The sequence below is a fragment of the Macaca fascicularis genome, chromosome X (assembly GCF_037993035.2).
Source record: "Macaca fascicularis isolate 582-1 chromosome X, T2T-MFA8v1.1".
Taxonomy (NCBI): domain Eukaryota; kingdom Metazoa; phylum Chordata; class Mammalia; order Primates; family Cercopithecidae; genus Macaca; species Macaca fascicularis.
In genome coordinates this window covers 77,137,700-77,160,709 of record NC_088395.1, presented here as the reverse complement: position 1 = coordinate 77,160,709, position 23,010 = coordinate 77,137,700, and the positions used below count along the sequence as shown (strand labels likewise).

General features: G+C 39.7%; 1 protein-coding gene across 2 annotated transcripts in view; it reads right to left on the bottom strand.

Annotated features, from left to right (window-relative positions):
- The window catches only part of KIF4A (kinesin family member 4A), a 133,074-nt gene that overhangs the window by 16,277 nt on the left and 93,787 nt on the right, over positions 1 to 23,010 (bottom strand). For both annotated transcript variants that reach the window (XM_074029486.1, XM_005593863.5), the window contains exons 19-25: positions 20,674 to 20,757; positions 20,071 to 20,184; positions 9,000 to 9,155; positions 8,777 to 8,877; positions 2,816 to 2,945; positions 1,474 to 1,644; positions 696 to 803 (exon numbers count right to left, since the gene is read on the bottom strand). In XM_074029486.1, the coding sequence (XP_073885587.1) occupies positions 696 to 803; positions 1,474 to 1,644; positions 2,816 to 2,945; positions 8,777 to 8,877; positions 9,000 to 9,155; positions 20,071 to 20,184; positions 20,674 to 20,757 (864 nt within the window). The remainder of the gene's footprint in view (positions 1 to 695; positions 804 to 1,473; positions 1,645 to 2,815; positions 2,946 to 8,776; positions 8,878 to 8,999; positions 9,156 to 20,070; positions 20,185 to 20,673; positions 20,758 to 23,010) is intronic.

The following is a 23,010-nucleotide window of genomic DNA, read 5'->3' as shown; positions in this document are numbered from 1 at the left end:
TCCCTTATTCACATTGGGATGCTGATTAAGAAACCCGCAGAAACTTAGCTCTATTTTCTTGAAGTCTATAAATGCTACTCTTTACCCTTCTTAACACAGACCAGGCAGTTTACTTGCCACTTTAATAAGCCTGACTGAACTACCTGGCACCTAAGACAACCAGATCCATGCATACAACCTTAACTAGTTTGCTTATGTCTTAGATGGAAGGTGCCAAGGAAACCCTACAGACTGGTAGTTCAGGAAAAAGATTCTAAGTTAGACTAAAATAGTGCTACAACATGCTACTAAAGGGTGTGGTGTTCCTAGCCTCTGGAAGAAATTCAGACCCCAGGCATTTTACAAATATGTCAGATTTGAATGTCCCTAGGATTCTAAGTAACTACTGGATGATTTCATTTCCTTAACTCTTTAGAGCTCAGGGTTGAGGCCAAGAACCACAAGGCCTCAGAGTCTGGTATGGAGTATGTGCTGCCATTTTGGTACCAAAAATGAGGTTATTCCTATATGTGGCTACACTCTAAGTACCCCTAGCCTGATCAAATAGGGCCTAAAGGCAGTAGAGGCTACCATTATAAATCTTTTTTCCAGTAGGTAATTAACTATCTGCTGCCAGTACAAGGGTCTAAATGAGACAAGATTCTCAGTCAGTACTGTGAAACTCATCTCTGGAGACCTCTCCCTCTTGATCATACCTGACACTTCAGTGTGCTCAGCAGCTGCTGTTCCTTTTCACTGACTGATTCCTCTAACTGCTTCTCTGCCATTTGGCTTTGCTGCAGCTGGCTGAGAAGGTACAGCACCTAGAGAAAGACACGACCCAATGGGTGATAACAAAGGTACCAAAGGGAAAAAGAAATTTTGACTTAGTTCAAGCAGTGATCCAGGTGACTGCTCCCTTGTGATTTAGAAGTAAACTGTTCTCATTTGCTCTCATGGCATGAAGTAGTGAGTACAGCATGGATATTTCTCAGCATAGTTTTTTTTTTCTTTCTGTTGCCCACGCTGGAGTGCAGTGGCACGATCATGGCTCACAGCAACATCTGCCTCATGGGTTCAAGCGATTCTCCCACTTCAGCCTTATGAGTAGCTGGGATCAGAGGTGCACACCATCACACTCAGCTAATTTTCTGTATTTTATTGTAGAGATGGGGTTTCACTCTCCTGGACTCAAGCAATCTGCCTGCATTGGCCTCCCAAAGTGCTGGGATTACAGGCACGAGCCACCACGCTGGGCCTGTTTCTCAGCATGTTAATATTCATATTTAAGTTGGAAACCAAGAGCCATTGTCACTGGTATGTATAAAGTTAGACAAGTCACATCTCTGCTTCAGGTTTCTTCTTATTTGCAAACTTTAGAAAAGGCCACATGGATTTTGAAAGAAATTTCATATCCCACTTTTTTAAAAAAAAACTAACAATACAAGGCAATGATAGTTTCACAGTGTAGCTTCTTGGCTTGCTAGAGTTTACCTTCTCTTGGTGCTGTTGCTCCATTCTGACCAGCTCAGCTTGTAACTCTGTCTCTATCTCGGCAAAATGATTTCGTTCCTCAAACAGCATCTTCTGCATGTCAGCACAGCTGGTCTTGCTCTGTTTCAGGCTACTTTCAAGTTTGCTGACCTGTATTTTGGAGGACACCAGCTGGAGGGAATAAAAGAAGATCAGTTTATTTGAAGAATGACCACCTTTCTTTCCCCCTTTCAATAGGCAGGATAATGTCAGCTTTCTTGAAAGGGTCTGAGAAAAATTCCTCCACGTCCAAGTCTATTCTTATTTTTTCATGTCATATGGATTCCAACATTGAATAGTAAATATACTATTGTTCTATTCCCAGGCCAAGAGTCCACATTTCTGCTGAGACATGTATCTTGGGGCTAGAAGCCACTGCTAAGGCCATTTTATTTCTTGCTCTGCCTCAAGGTAAGAGTAAACCTAACCCGAACAGTATCTGACAATTACAAATTCTGATATTTAAGAAGTTCTTCCTTAATTTTTAAGCGAAATCCACAGGACACACCCTTATGGCCAATTATGTCCCATTTCAGAATGTCTATATTCACATGTTAGAACTCGTAGACTGAGACTGCAGATCTGGCTCTTCAGGCTACATGATATCCTACACTGGCCTAGTTTTACATTCACTACTAGCCCAGATGGTGAACATCATAAGTATCAGTGTTCACAAGACTGATCAAGATTTCCTTAGTAGAACAAATCTGCTAAGCTAACACAAAAATGTATAAAGGGTAGCATTGTTTAAACTTGTAGGTTTGGAGTTTGTATGCTTGTCTTGAGTGAAAATGCTTCAATCACCAGAGGCAATCAATTTTCATTCCTCTGGTGACAATGTAAGGTGACATATCATTTTAAGGTCAGCAAAGATGGCTTTTCCTTAAAATGAATCTTTATATGTCAAAAGATGCTTAGGTTTTCCGTTTTCTAGACTGGATCTTAAATTTTTGAATATACATCTCATAGGGGTTTTAAAAAGTACTACAGTATAACAGTTGATGTTTAGCCAGTGACCCACTATGGCATTTTGGTCTTTCCTAATAACAACAGCTAACATGCATTCAGCACTTGCTATAGGCCAGTCATGACGGGCATCAATTTGTGAGTCATATTATATTTTTGTAAGTGACTGGCCTGTACTTGCTTACACCAACTTTTATCTACTAAACCCTCTAATGTTAGTGTTATTGGGGTTTCTACCATGAAAAGTGACAATAACACTATGACAATATTTCAAGGCTAACATCTCATTTCAATCTACACAGCCAGCCCCCTAACTGCTGGTTAGAGTGATGTTTACCTCTCCAATCAAGTATTTCAGGGCACACTTGGCTTCCAGAATGGTGGCAATATTCTCCCAGCGTTGTTTTGGCCTGTCTTCACTTTCTGCATCCAGCAGCTTCTGCTGTAGGTCAGCAATCTGAGCACTCCTTCAGGGAAAGAAACAGTGAGCCTTACTGCAAGTAGCCTGAATATCAAGGAGAAGGGGGAAGAGCTCTAAGGAGAAACTTCAAATAATTTTATGGATGGAGCTATCAGTTAAATATCATTTAAATAATGTTTGAGTCATCTGGTTAGGATTTTACACAGTATCGCAAATCCTGTAACAAAGGACTCTAGTGGCTCCAGTGGTGCAATCGGTTAGCGTGCGGTACGTATAAGACAAAGGACTCTAAGAGACTATCTAAATGGTTTTATTCTATTAAATACTGGTTGAAATAAATGGGTCATAAAGTGGGACTTGGAAAGACTTATCACAGTAAGGCTTCTGTTGTAAGGGATTGAGTAAAATATGTTAGTTTGTCTTGGGGCCATATAAGCTCAGACTGTGACATGGTGGTCCACCCATGCAAGGATAAGATTCAGGTTGGAGACCTGAAGGAAAAATCTCAAAAGAACAAACAGGTAGATATGCTCTTTACTACAATCGAGTACCAAAATGATACCCAGGGCTGGCGTTGTGAGAGGTTATCTTGATGTGCCTGCCACAAGACTGAGAAGTTTCTAAGAAGACTAGATATTTTGACCCTGGTTATAGCTTCCGGGTACTTTCTGATCAAGTATGTCCTAGACCAAAGTCTCCACAGTATTTCAGTTTCATTAATAGTTTTCTTCTCAAATTTCTTGTGTCTAGTGAGAAAGAGCATACCAGCATGTGCTTCATATGCAGTGATAAGTTTGGTACTATAAGGAAGATGGGTATGAAAATAATCTAAGACTGTAGTTCTCAAATTTTGAGGTCTCAGGACTCCTTTACACTCTTAAAAATTATTGAAGTCATCTAGGACATTCTGTTCACATGTGTTATACCTATAGAGATTTATAGTATTAGAAAGTACAACTGAAAAAAAATTTAGCTGGGCGCAGTGGCTCACGCCTGTAATCCCAGCACTTTGGGAGGCTGAGGCAGGTGGATCACCTGAGGTCAAGAGTTCGAGACCAGCCTGGCCAACCTGGTGAAACCCCGGCTCTACTAAAAATACAAAAATTAGCCGGGCATGGTGGTGGGTGCCTGTAATCCTAGCTACTTGGGAGGCTGAGGCAGGAAAATCACTTGAACCCAGGAGGTGGAGGTTGCAGTGAGCTGAGATCGTGCCATTGCACTCCAGCCTGGGAGACAGAGCAAGACTCCATCTCAAAAAAAAAAATTATTAATTCACTTAAAAATAATAAACTTAGGCCGGGCCAGGTACTTCATGCCTGCAATCCTAGCACTTCGGGAGGCCGAGGCGGATAGATCATGAGGTCAGGAGATCGAGACCATCCTGGCCAACATGGTGAAACCCTGTCTCTACTACAAACACAAAAATTAGCTGGGGGTGGTGGCACGTGCCTGTAATTCCAGCTACTTGGGAGTCTAAGACAGGAGAATTGCTTGAACCAGCAAGTCGGAGGTTGCAGTGAGCTGAGATTGTGCCACTGCACTCCAGCTGGCGACAGAGCAAGACTCCGTCTCAAAAAAAAAAAAAAAAAAAAAAAAACATACACCTATTGGCCGGGCGCGGTGGCTCACTCCTGTAATCCCAGCACTTTGGGAGGCTGAGGCAGGTGGATTACCTGAGGTCAGGAGTTCAAGACCAGCCTGGCCAACATGGTGAAACCCTGTCTCTACTAAAAATACAAAAAATTAGCTGGGCATGGTGGTGGGCGCCTGTAATCCCAGCTACTTGGGAGGCTGAGGCAAGAGAATCGCTTGAACCCAAGAGGTGGAGGTTGCAGTGAGCTGAGATCGCGTCATTGCACTCTGCCTGGGTGACAGAGCGAGACTCTGTCAAAAAACATAAAAAACAAAAACAAAAACATAAACCTACTATACATTACATATTTTCTGAAAAGTAGCATTTTCTGAGATAATAAACAGTAAGAAAAGGGATTATTTTACATTTTTGCAAATCTCTATAATGTCTGGCTTAGTTGAAGACAGCTGGATTCTTATGTCTCACTCTGTATGCAATCTTTTGTGACATGTTGTTCTAGTTGATGTAAATGAAGACAATCTGGCCTCACATGAATATGCAGATGGGAAAAGGAGTATTTTAATAGCCTTTTCAGATAACTGCAAATAGTCTTCTTTGAGACTACACTAAAACTCAACAAGCGGTACCTCCTTAAGAGTTAGTTGCAATGTTGAATCTGAAACTTATTAATAAACCTTTTTGTATTCTCTCATATTAAAATTCATCAGTCTGTCTTGCAATCTGAATGGCTCATTTACCAATACATGATTCTATAAAATGCCATTTGGACAATATTAGTCCAGAGTCATGCAGATCTTCCAAATGTTAACACATTTCATTCTATAATATATATTTTTAAAAATCACACTTATTAATATCACTACTGGTCTTATCAGAAAAGTTATGAAAAACTGTCAAGTTCACAGTGGCAGATACAAGTTTTCCAAATCCAAATTTTGTTTGAAAGCTCACATTTTGTCTTAGGTAGCACTGTCAGCTGTTTTCCTTAAAGCAACAGGCTTGCTCTGTTCTTTTTGAGAAAATGTCTGCCAAGTAACCAAGTCTTAATAACCACAGTTTGTCTGTCAGTTGTTCATTGAAGTAAAAATGATGTCCCATGAAAAAAGAGGCCTATTGAGCTCACACCTCAAACAATCGCACACAGTGCTTTTCTGGAGACGACCATATTCAGCATGCAGCAGAAGTGCTTTCTGTGTTCTTCCTGTTTTGTCACACAGGCTGTAACACAGACATGAACTCCAGGGTCCAGATTTAGTAAAATGAACAACTTTCACTGCTTTTGCAACACCACTCTTAATTAAGACTGGCTTGGTTTTTTAAAACCTGAGAGTATGTAGTGGTGAAGCATACAATAACTACTAGTTCAGGTTGGTGCCACTGCTTTCATTCAGCCTAGGGTGTCAGCACTTTAGCCCACTATGGCGTTTGCATTTTCAGTGCAAATGCCAATGTAGCAAAAAAGGCAAATAAGGCCTTAATATTATTATGAAAATAGTTTTGATCACTTGGACTCCCTGAAAGGGCCTTGGAGCTCCCCAGGAATCTGCGGACCACACTTTGACAACCCTGGTCTAATGTAGAGTCCTTTCCTTCAACAAGCTTACAGTCTGTCTTTAGAATGACAAAATTAATAAACATAAAACAATAAACATAAAGATAACATGTCAGCAGTATGTCATAATTGAGTATCATAAGTTCTGAAAGAGTTTAGAGAGGAAGGAAGATTAGTGAGGGATTAAAAAGTCAGGGAAGGCTTCTGGAAGAGGTGGGGCACAACACTTCGGAGTTGTCACCTATCATTGGCCCTTTCCTATCTTTTCTGACAATTCATGTCCCTTACCTATTCCAAAATTTAGTTTAAGTCTCATCAGTTCTAAAAAATTTCTCCTAACTAAACTCACTTCTAATTCCTTCTACTTGGCACCTGCCCTACATTTACATAATCATTTACTTACACATATGGTATGCAGGTAAATTTTTAACAACCAGCACTTAAAAAACCAGCCCTTGGCTGGGCACAATGGCTTATGCCTGTAATCCTGGAACTTTGGGAGGCCGAGGTAGGCAGATCACTTAAGGTCAGGAGTTCGAGACCACCCTGGCCAACATGGTGAAACCCTGTCTCTACTAAAAATACAAAAATTAGCCAGGCATGGTGCCACGTGCCTGTAATTCCAGCTACTTGGGAGGCTGAGGCATGAGAATCACTTGAACCCGGGAGGCAGAGGCTGCAGTGAGCCAAGATCGTGCCACTGTGCTCCAGCCTGGGCAACAGAGTGAGACTGTCTCAAAACAAACAAACATAAAACAAAAACAAAAACCCCAGCCCTGATTTGTAAGTTTTGTCAGTTTCTGTGGTGTAAATATTCTCACCATAATCAACTGTAAACTAACAATGGTTTACAACATTCTTGAAATTTTAACAAATGATTCCAGGACACCACTGTGAATAATGATACTATTTCCACCTGAGAGCAAGGGCAAACTCATCTATTTTTTCTGTATATCCCAACTGCATCCAGTGTAGCACAAAGCAGGAACTCAAAGGTTGAGTGATTTATAGATGTATCCCAAGATAAAGTTAGTATGTATTACTAAAACCAGATTAAATGATCCCAAGGTCTTCTGGACAATAAAAATCTATTATCCTAAAACACGATAAAATCTCTGTCAGGGTTCTGTTCCTTCTAGATTTCATAAACTGCTTAAAATAATCATGATTAGAAGAGGCTGTGTAGCATAATTTCTGGTGTAGGGCCAGGAGATGAGGGACAGAAGAACATTCATTGATCACTTCTTTTCTTTTTACTTTTTAGAGCCAATACGAGTGACCATGGCACAGGGAACACCGCCTGAAGAGCTCCTGAGAAAGTGCAGCCTTCACTGAGCCCTTCTATTCCTTCTCTTTTCTTTCTTTTTCCTTCCTTTCCTTTCTTTTCTTTCTTTTTGTCTGTCTGTCTTTCATTTTTGACACGGAATCTCACTCTGTTGCCCAGGAGTGCAGTGGCACGATCTCGGCTCACCACAACCTCCACCTCCCAGGTTCAAGAGATTCTCCTGCCTCAGTCTCACGAGTAGCTGGGACCACAGGTGCGTGCTACCATGCCCAGCTAATTTTTTGTATTTTTAGTAGAGATGGGGTTTCACTGTGTTAGCCAGGATGGTCTCGATCTCCTGACCTCATGATCTGCCTTCCTCGGCCTCCCAATGCTGGGATTACAGGCGTGAGCCACTGTGCCCGGCCTTTTTTTTTTTTTTTGAGACGGAGTCTTGCTCTATCGCCCAGGCTAGAGTGCAATGGCACAATCTCGGCTCACTGCAACCTCTGCCTCCTGGGTTCAAGCAATTCTCCTGCCTCAGCCTCCCTAGCAGCTGGGATTACAGGTGTCCGCCACCACGCCCAGCTAATTTTTTTTGTATTTTTAGTAGAGATGGGGTTTCACCATGTTGGCCAGGCTGGTCTTGAACTCCTGGCCTCAGGCAATCCACCTGCCTTGGCCTCCCAAAGTGCTGGGATTACAGGCATGAGCCACCGCACCTGGCCCATTGAGCACTTCTAATATGCTAAGTACTGTTATGTACTTTACTAATTTAATTTAATGCTCATGACAACTTTACTTACATGTTATAGCTATTTTCTTGATGATCTCTAAAATTCACCTTCTGTGTTGTTGCTATTCTATTATCATTTCTTTGGTTCCTCTAAAATTCTGTTATTGGTTCTACATCTTAGAGACACCACTGCATCAAAAATTACGGTGCCTGACTCTAGTTATCAGTTAAAAAATAATAAAGAGAGAAAAATTGTGCTGTATTGTAAAAAGCATGGGCTTTGGAATTAGAGTGTGTTTTGAATCCCAGCTCTGTTGTTTGTTAGCCAGTTAATTACCTTTGGCAAATTTCTTAAGATCACTGAATTTCCTTTTAAAAATCAACCAATTAACCAGTTTATTTATTAAAAAGCCAGTCAAATTTAGCAGCGAGGGGGCTGTATACCAACTTTAGTGACACTAATGTTAATAAGTTCTGATAACCCACTTCCATATGACCAAGTTAATTTTAGATCTCTAAAATGAGAAGAATGATACGTACCTCATAAGGCATCAAAGGGATTGAATAAGAAAATGTATCTAAGATACCTAGTACAGTGTTTGGTTTAAAAAAAATGGTTATTTTCTCGCGTTTTTCCACCATCACAAGGCTTTTGAATCACTGGATTAATAGGTTCTATCTTTGATTCCAGGCATAAATTTTTATAATGGCTTAGAGATAGTCCCTGTTACCTGAATTCCATTTCAGTCTCTAGGCTTTCAATCTGCTTTGTAATAGAATCTTCTGACTCCGAAACTTGACCACGCACTTCAGTAAGGGAGAATGTACGCCTCTGTAAATAATAGTGGGAACAAGGGTGAAATACTAAAAGGAAAGTAATCCTCCAAAGCTATAAGGATTTCTGGCGAATGTAGAGTCTGATTACTGGCAACATTTTTTCATAAGGGTACTTACCCGGAGTTTAGGAGGTGGATTCTCCCCAGATTCCTTTTTTTCTTTGAGTTGAGCCACATCTTGAGCCAGGATCTTTCTGTCTTCAAGGAGGTCATTCAGATGGCGTTTGGCTTCCTCAGTACTGACCATAACCTCAATTTCGTTTCCAAGCCAATTCTGGAAGAGAAATCAGTGATGTCTGGGTTAGGGATGAGGAATCACTGGCTCATGGGCTAGATTCAGCTCCAGACTTAACTTATTTGAACCAGAGCCCAAGTAACTACAAGTGTGATATCCATTCATACCTACACATACCAAAAATGTCAGTACCTCTCAAAGAGCCTTTAACAGCAACATGCCAAAAGGTCACAAGAAAGAGACTTTCTCCAGAAAATCTTTCTCCAGATTCCTAGTATTTCTATGTGCCCTGTTCTTTATTTTCTCCATTTTTTCCTTTGCCCTTAACATAATAAAAAATTGAATATTTTATGATCTATTCTATTTAATAAATATCTATTTTTAATTTTTAAAGTAGATGAATGGGATTTTTAAAAAAGGAAACAAAATTCAGTAAATTCACTTTTTATTTATTTATTTAGACAGGGTGTCGCTCTGTCGCCCAGGCTGGAGTGCAATGTCGTGATCTCAGCTCACTGCAACCTCTGCCTCCCAGGTTCAAGCAGTTCTCATGCCTCAGCCACCCAAGTAGCTGGGATTACAGGCACGCGCCACCACGCCTGGCTAATTTTTGTATTTTTAGTACAGATGGGGTTTCACCATGTTGGCCAGGCTGGTCTTGAACTGCTGGCCTCAAGTGATCCACCCACCTTGACCTCCCAAAGTGCTGGGATTACAGGTGTGAGCCACCATGCCCAGCCAAAATTCACTTTTTAAAACACTAACTATCCCTGAGAATATTTCTGCTTTTAATGAAGGTATACCATGCTAATAGTAATCAAAAGAAAGCTGGAGTGATCATATTAGAATCAGATGAAGTAGAATTCCTATCAAAAAATAAAACTAGGGATAAAAAGGATTCATGATAAAGGAGCCGATTGTTCAAAGAATATAATCCTTAATGTTTACATCCCTAATAACAAAGCACCAAAATACATGAAACAAAATCATGTACAAGTAACAAACAGCAAGATGATAGCTCAAACCTACCTGTATCAATAATCGCATTAAATGTAAATGGTCTAAACACCCCAATTAAGTTGTAGAGATTTTCAGATTGGATTTAAAAAGCTAGACATGGCTGGGCACAGTGGCTCACACCTGTAGTCCCAGCACTTTGGGAAGATCACTTGAGGCCCATAGTTCAAGACCAGCCTGAGCAACATAGTGAGACCCAGTCTCTACAAAAAGTAGAAAAATTAGCCAGGTATGGTGGTATACGCCTGTAGTCTCAGCTATTCAGGAGACTGAGATGGGAGAATCACTTGAGTCCAGGCATTTGAGGTTACAGTGAACTATGATCATGCTACTGCACTCCAGCCTGGATAACAGAGTGAGATCCTGTCTATGGGAAAAAAAAAAGCTAGACCCAAATATATGCTGCCTATAAGAACCACACCTTGGCTGGGTGTGGTGGCTCACACCTGTAATCCCAGCACTTTGGGAGGCTGAGACAGGTAGATCACTTGACCCCAGGAATTTGAGACCAGCTTGAGCAACATGGTGAAACCTCATCTCTACAAAAAATACAAAAATTAGCCAGGCACAGTGGCATGTGCCTGTAGTCTGAGCTACTTGGGAGGATGAAGTAGTAGAATCATTTGAGCCCAAGAGGTTAAGGCTACAGTGAGCCGTGATTGTGCTACTGCACTCCAGCCTGGGCAACAGAGCAAGACCTTGTCTAAAAAAAAAAAAAAAAAAAAAGAAAGAAAGAAAAGAAAGAAAAAGAAAAAAAAAAAACACACCTTAAAAATGAAGGCACGAATAGGTTAACATTAAATACACCATGACCAAAAAAAAAAAAAAAGAACATGCTAACATTAATAAAAAGAAAGTTGGAGGGGCTACAGTAATATCATACAAAGTAGATATTAGAACAAAGAATATTACCAAGAATAAAGAAGTCCATTTCATAATAATACAGGGGTCAATTAATTCTAAATGTAGAACTCCAAGGAAAACCTCCATAATCATATTTGGAGATTTCAATACCTATTTCCCAATAATTGATAGGACGAGTATGCAGAAAATCAGCAAGGATACAATAGACGTTAACAGCACAATCAATTAAATCAACATGATTGACATTTATAGACACTCCATCCAACAACAGCAGAATACCCATTCTTCTCAAGTACACATAGAACATTTACTAAGATTGATCATACTCTGGACCATAAAATAAGTCTCAATAAGTTCAAAAGGATTCAAGTCATATGAAGTATGTTCTCTGACCATATTAGAATTAAATTGGAAATCAATAACAAAAAGACATTTGGAAAAATCCACAAACATTTGGAAACTAAATAACACTTCTAAATAACCCATGGTTCAAAGGAAAAAAATCAATAAGAAAATTAGAATGTATTTTGAATTGAATGAAAATGAAAACGTAACATTATGAAAATTTGTGGGATATTATTAAAGGAGTACTTAAGAGGAAACTTATAGCACTGAATGCCTATATTAGAAAAGAAGTAAATCAATGACCTTAGTTTCTTCCTTAAGTAAAAAAAGATGACCAAAATAAATCCAAAGTATGCAGAAGTAAAAAAAAAAAAAGATCCGGGAGGCGGAGCTTTCAGTGAGCTGATATCATGCCACTGCACTCCAGACTGGGTGACAGAGCGAGACTCTGTCTCAAAAATAATAATAATAATAATAGTTATAATAATAAGATCAGAGTGGAAATTAATGAGTTGGGAGTTGTTTTGAAATTTTTTATTGTGGTAAAATATATATAACATAAAAATTACCATTTTACCCATTATAAGAATGACAAACCTCCAGCTGGACTGATTGAGAAAAATGAGAAAGCATACAAACAGGAATGAGATAGTTGACATCATCACATATTTTTAACATTTTAATTTTTAAAAACAGAGATAGGTTCTTGCTATGTTGCCCAGGCTGGTCTCAAATTCCTGGGCTCAAGTGATCCTCCCATCTCAGCCTCTCTAAGTGCCAGTATTATAGGCATAAGCAATCGTACCTGGCTGAGATTTTACAGATATTAGAACCATAAAGGAATATGATGAACAACTTTATGCCAATACATTTGACAACTAAGATGAAACAGACAAGTTCTCTGAAACACACAAACTACCAAAGCTTACTCAAGGAGACTTTGAACAATCTTTTATCTATTTTTAAAACTTTATTTTAGTTAACATCCCTCTCCCCAAAAAGCAAAACTAAGCAAGAAACATAAATCTCTCTAGTCACAGATGGCTTTCCTGGTAAATTCTACCAAATTTTTTAGAAAGAAACAATATTAATTCTACACGAAATCTTCCAGACATTTGAAGAGAAACGACTACTTCCCAGCTCATTCTGAGGCCAGCATTACCTTGATACCAGAAACAGACCAAGGTGTTACAAAAAACTACACATCAGTATCCCTCATGAACACAGATACAAAAATTTAAACAAGATTTTTTTAATGTATTACTGAATTTAATAATACATAAAAAGGATGATATATCACGATTAAATAGAGTTTATCTAAGAAATGCAAGGTTGGAATGGAATATTACACAGCCATAAAAAAGAACAAAATCACATCCTTTGTAGTAACATGAATGTAGATGGAGGCTATTATCCTAAGAGAATTAATGCAAGAACAGAAAATCAAATACCACATGTTCTCACTTCTAAGTGGGAGCTAAACACTGAGTACACATGGATAGGAGGAAGGGAACAATAAACACTGGGGCCTACTTGAGGGTGAAGGGTGGGAGGAGGGTGAGGACTGAGAAACTACCTATTGGGTATCATGCTGATTATCTGTGTGACAAAATGATCTGTACATGAAACTCTTGCAACATACAATTTACCCATGTAACAAACTTGCACATGTAATCCTTGAACCTAAAGTAAAAGTTGGAAAGAAAAAAAAAGAAATGCAAGGCTGGTTCCATATTTGAACATCAGTCAAAATAATTCACCAAATCAACTAACTAGAGACACAAAGTATTTCAAAAAAATTAACTACAGTTAATAAACTTAATGGTGAAAGACAGAATGCTTTCCCCCTAAGATCAGGAAGAACAGAAGGATGTCTATTCTCACCACTCCTATTCATCATCATCCTGAAGGTTCTCACCAATGCAACAGGGCAAGTAGGAGAAATGATAGACATATAGATTAGAAAGGAAGAAATAAAATTGTATTTACAGATAGCATGATAGTCTACATAGAAAATCCTAAAAACCTATAAAAAAGCTAAAATAATAAAGGCATGAGATAAAAGTTAATATACAAAAATAAATTGTATTTCTATATACCAGCAATAAACAACTAACTGGATAAACAATTTGGCATTTTCTTTTTTTTTTTTTTTTTTTTGAGACGGAGTCTCGCTCTGTCACCCAGGCTGGAGTGCAGTGGCCGGATCTCAGCTCACTGAAAGCTCCGCCTCCCGGGTTCACGCCATTCTCCTGCCTCAGCCTCCCGAGTAGCTGGGACTACAGGCGCCGCCACCTCGCCCGGCTAAGTTTTTTTTTGTATTTTTAGTAGAGACGGGGTTTCACTGTGTTAGCCAGGATGGTCTCGATCTCCTGACCTTGTGATCCGCCCGTCTCGGCCTCCCAAAGTGCTGGGATTACAGGCTTGAGCCACCGCGCCCGGCCCTGGCATTTTCTTACAAAGTTAAGCATACACTTATATGACCCAGCAGTCCCGCTCTTAGGTATTTACCCAAGTGAAAAAATTAGTTTACAGGCCGGGCGCGGTGGCTCAAGCCTGTAATCCCAGCACTTTGGGAGGCCGAGACGGGCGGATCACGAGGTCAGGAGATCGAGACCATCCTGGCTAACACGGTGAAACCCCGTCTCTACTAAAAAATACAAAAAAAAAAAACTAGCCGGGCGAGGTGGCGGGCGCCTGTAGTCCCGGCTACTCGGGAGGCTGAGGCAGGAGAATGGCGGGAACCCGGGAGGCGGAGCTTGCAGCCAGCTGGGATCCGGCCACAGCACTCCAGCCTGGGTGACAGAGCGAGACTCCGTCTCAAAAAAAAAAATAAAATAAAATAAAAAAATTAGTTTACATAGAAACGTGTATGTGTTTTTAACAGTAGCTTTATTCGTAATTGCCAAAACCTAAGGAAAAAAAAAACCCTAAGATATCCTTCGACAGGTGAATGGATAAACAAACTGTGCTATATCCATACAATGAAATACTACTTAACAATAACAAAAACATGCAAACTACAGATACACAAACAACACAAATTAATCTCAAATGCATTATGCTAAGTGAAGGAAGTCATACTATATGTTTCTATTTCTATGACACTGATGGAAAGGAAATACAATAATGACAGAGTACAGATCAGTGTTTGTCAAGGACCAGGGGTGTGAGAGGAATTGGCTGTAAGAGATATAGGGGAGTTTCTGGGGATAAGAGAACTATTCTGTATCTTGATTGTTGTAGTGGTCACACAACTGTACATGTTGTCAAAACACATAGAACTGTACAACAAAAGGGTAAATTTTATTGTATTTCAATTATGCCTTGACAGAATAAATTAGGGAAAAATCCATGTCATTTGCCATATAACAGAATAAAAACTGACCAATCAACTATCAGATCATCTCAACAGAAACAGAAGAAAAAGCTCCCAAAAAAACCCAACATCAATTCGTAATAAAAACTTTTGCAAAAACAAAAAAAAAAAAAAAAAAGAAAAAAAAAAGGAACTTCTTCAACCTGATAAAAGACATATACCAAAAGATCTATAGCTATTATCATACTTTATGGTGAAAAACTGAATGCTTTCTGCCCAAGATTGGGAACAAAACAAGGTTGTGGCCTCTCACCTAGTCTATTCAATATTGTACTGGAGGTTCTAGCAAGTGCAATAAGGCAAGACAAAGGTTAAAAAAAAAAAAAAGCTGGAAAAAACTGCTTTAAAGTTCATATGGAACCAAAAAAGAGCCCGCATCTCCAAGACAATCCTAAGTCAAAAGAACAAAGCGGGAGGCATCACGCTACCTGACTTCAAACTATACTACAAGGCTACAGTAACCAAAACAGCATGGTACTGGTACCAAAACAGAGATATAGACCGATGGAACAGAACCGAGTCCTCAGAAATAATACCACACATCTACAGCCATCTGATCTTTGACAAACCTGACAAAAACAAGAAATGGGGAAAGGATTCCCTATTTAATAAATGGTGCTGGGAAAATTGGCTAGCCATAAGTAGAAAGCTGAAACTGGATCCTTTCCTTACTCCTTATATGAAAATTAATTCAAGATGGATTAGAGACTTAAATGTTAGACCTAATACCATAAAAACCCTAGAGGAAAACCTAGGTAGTACCATTCAGGACATAGGCATGGGCAAAGTCTTCATGTCTAAAACACCAAAAGCAACAGCAGCAAAAGCCAAAATTGACAAATGGGATCTAATTAAACTAAAGAGCTTCTGCACAGCAAAAGAAACTACCATCAGAGTGAACAGGCAACCTACAGAATGGGAGAAAATTTTTGCAATCTACTCATCTGACAAAGGGCTAATATCCAGAACCTACAAAGACCTCAAACAAATTTACAAGAAAAAAACAAACAACCCCATCAAAAAGTGGGCAAAGGATATGAACAGACATTTCTCAAAAGAAGACATTCATACAGCCAACAGACACATGAAAAAATGCTCATCATCACTGGCCATCAGAGAAATGCAAATCAAAACCACAATGAGATACCATCTCACACCAGTTAGAATGGCGATCATTAAAAAGTCAGGAAACAACAGGTGCTGGAGAGGATGTGGAGAAATAGGAACACTTTTACACTGTTGGTGGGATTGTAAACTAGTTCAACCATTATGGAAAACAGTATGGCGATTCCTCAAGGATCTAGAACTAGAAGTACCATATGACCCAGCCATCCCATTACTGGGTATATACCCAAAGGATTATAAATCATGCTGCTATAAAGACACATGCAGACATATGTTTATTGCGGCACTATTCACAATAGCAAAGACTTGGAATCAACCCAAATGTCCATCAGTGACAGACTGGATTAAGAAAATGTGGCACATATACACCATGGAATACTATGCAGCCATAAAAAAGGACGAGTTTGTGTCCTTTGTAGGGACATGGATGAAGCTGGAAACCATCATTCTTAGCAAACTATCACAAGAACAGAAAACCAAACACCACATGTTCTCACTCGTAGGTGGGAACTGAACAATGAGATCACTTGGACTCAGGAAGGGGGACATCACACACCAGGGCCTATCATGGGGAGTGGGGAGGGGGGAGGGATTGCATTGGGAGTTATACCTGATGTAAATGACGAGTTGATGGGTGCTGACGAGTTGATGGGTGCAGCACACCAACATGGCACAAGTATACATATGTAACAAACCTGCACATTATGCACATGTACCCTAGAACTTAAAGTATAATAATAAATAAATAAATAAATAAATAAAGACACACACACACACACACACACACACACAAAGCACAGAACAGAAAAGAAATAAAATTGTCCATATTTGCAGATGACACAATTGTCTAGGTAAAAAATCTTAAGAATCCTACAAAAAAGCTTTGAGAACCAACAAGAATATCTAAACAACTGGAAATGGAAATAAAAATGCCATTTTCAATATCATAAAAATATGAAATACTCAGGAATATGTTTGACAAAAGATGTACAATACTTGTACACTAAAAACTAAAATGTTGCTGAGAGAAATTAAAAACCTAAATAAAGAGATGTACTGCATTCATGTATCTAAATATTCTTAACATGTTGATTCTCCTCAAATTGATTTATAAATTCTATGCAATCTTAATCCAACTCTGAGCAAGCTGTTTTGTAGAAATTGACAAGATAATTCTAAAATGTATATGGAAATGCAAAGGACCTAGTTTTCCCAAACAATTTTGACAAAAAACAACAACTTTGGAGGACTTACACTGCCTGATTTCATGATTTCTTAAAAAGCAACAGCTTGAACCGGGGAGGCAGAGGTTGCAGTGAGCTGATATCGCGCCAGTGCACTCTCCCTGGGTGATAGAGCGAGGCTTTGTCTCAAAAAAAAAAAAAAAAAAAAGGAAATATTTGTCAAACTCATGGTCACTAAGATTTCCCCCTAAGTTTTCTTCTAGAAGTTGTATATTTTTAAGCTTTTTGGTATTGGCATAAAAATAGACATATAGATCAATAAAACAATCTGAAATAGATGTATAGATATTTGATTTTGACAAAGGTGTCCAGTCAAAATGAATCACAGACCTAAACGTAAAGCTTAAAAATATACAACTTCCAGGCCGGGTGCGGTGGCTCAAGCCTGTAATCCCCACACTTTGGGAGGCTGAGACAGGCGGATCATGAGGTCAGGAGATCGAGACCATCCTGGCTAACACGGTGAAACCCTGTCTCTACTAAAAATACAAAAAACTAGCTGGGCGAGGTGGCGGGCGCCTGTAGTCCCAGCTATTCGGGAGGCTGAGGCAGGAGAATGGCGTAAACCCGGGAGGTGGAGCTTGCAGTGAGCTGAGATCCGGCCACTGCACTCCAGCCTGGGCGACAGAGCGAGACTCTGTCTCAACAACAACAACAAAAAAATACAACTTCCTAGAAGAAAACTTAGGGGGAAATCTTAGTGACCATGGGTTTGACAAATATTTCCTTTTTTTTTTTGAGACGAAGCCTCGCTCTATCACCCAGGTGGAGTGCAGTGGTGCGATCTCAGCCCACTGCAACCTCCGCCTCCCCGGTTCAAGCAATTCTTCCACCTCAGCCTCCCGAGTATCTGGGACTACAGGCGCATGCCACCGGGCCCGGCTAATTTTTGTACTTTTAGTAGAGACGGGGTTTTGTCATGTTGGCCAGGCTGGTCTTGAACTCCTGACCTCACGTAATCCACCCGCCTTGGTCTCCCAAAGTGCTGGGATTACAGGCATGAGCCACTGCACCCAGCCAGCCAAATATTTCTGTTTTAAATTTTTTTGAGACAGGATCTTTCTCTGTCACCCAGGCTGGAGTGCAGTGGTGCGATCATGGCTCACTGTAGCCTTGACCTCCCAGTCTCAAGTGATCTTCCCACCTCAGTCTCCCCGGTAGCTGGGACTAAAGCCGTGCGCCACCATATCTGGTTAATTTTTTAAAGTTTTGTTTTGTAGAGACAGGATCTCACTTTGTTCCCCAGGCTGGTCTTTTAACTCCTGGCCTCAAGCAATTCTCCTGCCTCAGCCTCCCAAAGTGCTGAGATTATAGGCGTGAGCCACTACACCCAGCCAAGATTTCTTAAGTAAGATATGAAAACTGTTTAAGTATAAAATAAAAAAAAATCAATAAATTGGATAGCATTAACATAATAAAGGTTTGCTCTTCAAAAGACACTGTTACAAATTGAAAAGGGCAAGCCACAGCCAGGGAGAAAATATCTGTAAAACACAGAAGTCCTCTGTTAAATATATTTAGAATATATAAAGAATTTTAATTCAATAATAAGAAAAAGATAACCCAATTTAAAAATGGGAACAGATTTGAATAGATATTTCACAAAAGAAAACATACATATCGCAAATAAGCACATGAAAGGATGTCCAACATCATTAGTCATTACAGAAATGAAAATTAGAACCACAATGAGGTTCCACTACCCCCACACACAAAATAGCTAAAATTCAAAAGACTGACCATACTAAGTATTGGTAAGAATGTGTAGCAACTAGAACCCTTATACATTGCTAGCAGGAATGTAAAATGGTACAACTGCTTTGGAAAACAGTTTGGCAGCCACTTACAAGTTAAAACATACACCAACCATACAAGAAAGCCATTTTATTCCTAGCTATCTACTCAAAAGAAATTAAAAAAATCCACACAGACTTGTGCGCAAATGTTCAGTGCAATATTTGTAAGAGCCAAAAACTAGAAACACCCAAGTGTCCATCAACAGGTGAATATAAAAACAAATTATGGTATAGCCATACAATGAATAGGATGCCACTCAGCAATAAAAAGGAAAGAAGTTGTATATGATATATGCAACCACATGGATGAATCTCACAATAATTGTGCTGAATAAAAACCAGAAAAAAATACATACTGTATGATTCCAGATGAAAACAAATCCATAGTGACAGAAAGCAGATTAATGGTTGCCTGGAACCATTGTGGGGATATAAAGAAATATATATGAAATGGGGAGTAGAGGGGTAGACCGGGGAGGAGAAGGAGGGATTACAGAGGGATACAAAGAAAGTTTAGGCAATGAAGCACACTGTCATTATCTTGACTGTGGTGATGATTTCATGGGTGTATACATGTGTCCAAACTCACCAAACTGTATACTTTTTTTTTCTTTTTGAGACAGAGTTTCACTCTGTCACCGAGTTTGGAGTGCAATGGTGCAATCTTGGCTTACTGCAACGTCCGCCTTCCGGGTTCAAAGGAGTCTCCTTCCTCAGTCTCCCAAGTAGCTGGGATTACAGGCACCTGTCACCACAGCCAGCTAATTTTTGTATTTTTAGTAGAGATGAGGTTTCACCATGTTGGTCAGGCTGGTCTCAAACTCCTGACTGCAGGTGATCTGCCCACCTCGGCCTCCCAATGTGCTGGGATCATAGGTGTGAGCCACCATGCCTGGCCAAATTGTGAACTTTAAATATGTACAATTTATAATATGTCAATTCTATTTCAATGAAGCTGTTTAAAAAAGTAACTGAACCTCAACAGGGGCAAGGATAGAAAGAGTTCTATACGCCTGGTCTTTAACAACAGTTCAAAGACATTGCTATCTTTAGGAAATAAGGCTTTCAAGTAGAACTTTAGATTTTGCAGTGTTTACTTCTAAAAAAAAGAGAAAAAAAGCTATTTCTCCTTTTCTCCTGTTCCCAGCGTTCACAAGAGAAATGGCAGTTCAAGTTGTTCATACCTTCACTCGAGCTGCAGTGCCTTCCATTCCACGGCTCTGAGTCTCTTTCCGCTTATCCGCAACCTCCCGTTGTTTCTGGAGAGCATCCTTGAGACGCTTGTTGGCAGCTGCTGCCTAAATAAAATTGGCACATAGTAATGTTGAATGAAAGGTGTAAAAAAAAAAAAAAAAAAAAATCCCATTTCTAGCACATTAGTAAAGATAAAAATTACATGGGTTTGAGTTCCTATAGGAACCAGGTTTATAAATCTCCATGGACATAATGAACAGCTACTGCTTTGGTGCCTAGGGGAGGAATACACTTCAAGGAAGTTCTGCAGACTAGGTGTCTAGAAATGTCACATATCAATATCACTTTGTTTTTTCAGGAAAGGCTCAAGTCCAATTAGGAAAAAATCCTTATTTGAACAGTACCATTTTTCATCAAGTTTTTATCTGCTCACAGGTCATGGCATATAAACAGCAATCAAGATTTAGGAATTGCTTGTGAAGACTGGCATCCCTGGTTTCTCAGGACACTTGCTCGTTTAAAGGATATTATTTTGCAAGCATTTAAGCCTGAAGATGACAATATACTTGACCTAGCAGACTGAATTTTCTTACCTCCTCTGTTTTACGTCTGAGCACATTGGATTGTTTCTGGAAGTTTCTTTCAAGTTTCAGCAGCTCATATTGCCTCTTACGGTCCTGACAAGAAAAAAGTCAGATATGAATTGCTGTTCAGCTAGCTAAAATAAAACCTTATACTATAACTAAGGCGTCTCTCAAGACATCCTTGATTTGTAAGGTTAACTACAATACAGTGAGCTGCCTTCATCTTCTCCTATGAGTCAAAAACTCGTAGTTCTAGAAACCATGTTTGTGTGTAGAGGGGAAGTAGTTTTTCCCTTTGGCTTATTGCTCTGTGGCCAAATTCTTGAGTCTCAGTCATAAGTCAACTACTAGAAATAATATCCTAGAATGTGAGGTCTGGAAGGAAGCTTAAAGATCATCTAGTGAACAGTCCTTTCCACATAGGTAGTTATTGACAGAGGTGGGATTCAGGTCTCCTGATAAATAGACCAGTATTCTTTTCCCATCAACCCTACCTGTCCATCCATTATAAAACCCGGGTGGCTGGCAAAAAAGAGAAAGCCTATCACATAGCCAACCACCTATAAAATTAAAGTAACTTGCAGCTAAAAAAAAGAGGTTTTTCATTTTTGAACTAAACAAGGTTAACCTGGGTACACAGAGACATAAAGATGGAAACAATAGACATTGGGGGCTCTAAAAGGAGGGAGGGATGGAGAAAGTGGGGCAAGAGCTGAAAAACTTCCTATTGGGTACTATACGGGTGATGGGATCAGTAGAAGCCCAAAGCTCAGCATCACGCAATATGCCCTTGTAACAAACCTGCTCCTGTACCCCCGAATCTAAAATAAAAATAAAAACAGGTTATTACTGAATGTGCTTTTTCTTCCCAGAGATTCAAGATAAAGAATACCAAGAAATACTATGGGATATCACCTGCTTCAGCTGAGCACACAATATTTAACTGCTTTGATTTCTTGGCCCTTTCCCTCTTCTAATAATCCATTAAGCTCCTTCTGGCTTCACTTGTTCCTATCGAATCTGGATAGAATGGTCAGCCATTTTTGTCATGTCTTTGCCAGCATACTAGAACAATTCATTTCATTCAATAGTATAATATTTACTGTGCCATCAACTACATACTAGGCACTGGGCTAGGTGTCTATGATACAGAGATAAACATGACACGGTTACTACTCTTACGGAGATTACCAGAGAATACAAACACCATGCAACACAATTATAATAAAATAAGATGTGTGTTGAAATGGGAAGTCAAGATAATTAAAGAAACACAGCCAGAGGACTAAGCTAGTCCAGTGAAAAGAGGAAAGTCAACAGTCTTCTTAGCACCAGACTTCTTGAAAGAGAGGTCTATGTTTAGTGCTTCCAATTGTCATTATTGCTCACTCCATAATCCCCTTGTAAGTAGTTCCTACCAATTGTCCTGGAATTTCCTACTTGTTAAATTCAATGGTCTTTTTACAGTCACCATCTTCTTTGGCTTCTCTCCCAGCATCGTTAGCACTACCAATAACTTTCCCATACCATCCTAATTCTTTTCCTACCTTACAAATTTCATTGTCTTCTTTTTATTTTCTTATACATGAAATAGATTCTCAGCTGGGCATGGTGGCTCATGCTTGTAATCCCAGCACTTTGAGAGGCTCAGGCGTGTGGATCACCTGAGGTTAGGAGTTCAAGACTAGCCTGGCCAACATGGCAAAACCCTGTCTCTACTAAAAATACACAAAAATTTGCCAGGCATGGTGGCATGTGCCTGTAGTCCCAGCTACTCAGGAGGCCGAGGCAGAAGAATCGCTTGAACCCAGGAGGCAGATGTTGCAGTGAGCCAAGATGGCTCCATTGCACTCCAGCCTGGATGACAGAGTGAGATCAGAAAAAAATAAAAAAAGAAGAGATTCTCTTCTTAGCCTTCTTTTTCTATATATTCTCTGTCTCCATTATCTCATTACTCCCAAAGTTTCATTTTTCACCTCTATGCAGACAACTCTTTTTTTTTGAGACAGAGTCTCCCTCTGTCGCCCAGGCTGGAGTGCAGTGGCTCGGTCTCTGCTCACTGCAACCTCTGCCTCCTGGGTTCAAGTGATTCTCTTGCCTCAGCCTCCTGAGTAGCTGGGATTACAGGCATGTACCACCAAGCCTGGCTAATTTTTTTGTATTTTTAGTAGAGACGGGGTTTCACCATGTTGGTCAGGTTGGTCTCGAACTCCTGACCTCGTGATCCACCCACCTTGGCCTCCCAAAGACAACTCTTAATTGCAAAGTCCAGTCCAACTTCTCCCTTGAACTCTAGGCCAACATTATCCAATATTTTCTAGGTCTCTCCATCCCAAAGATTATTCT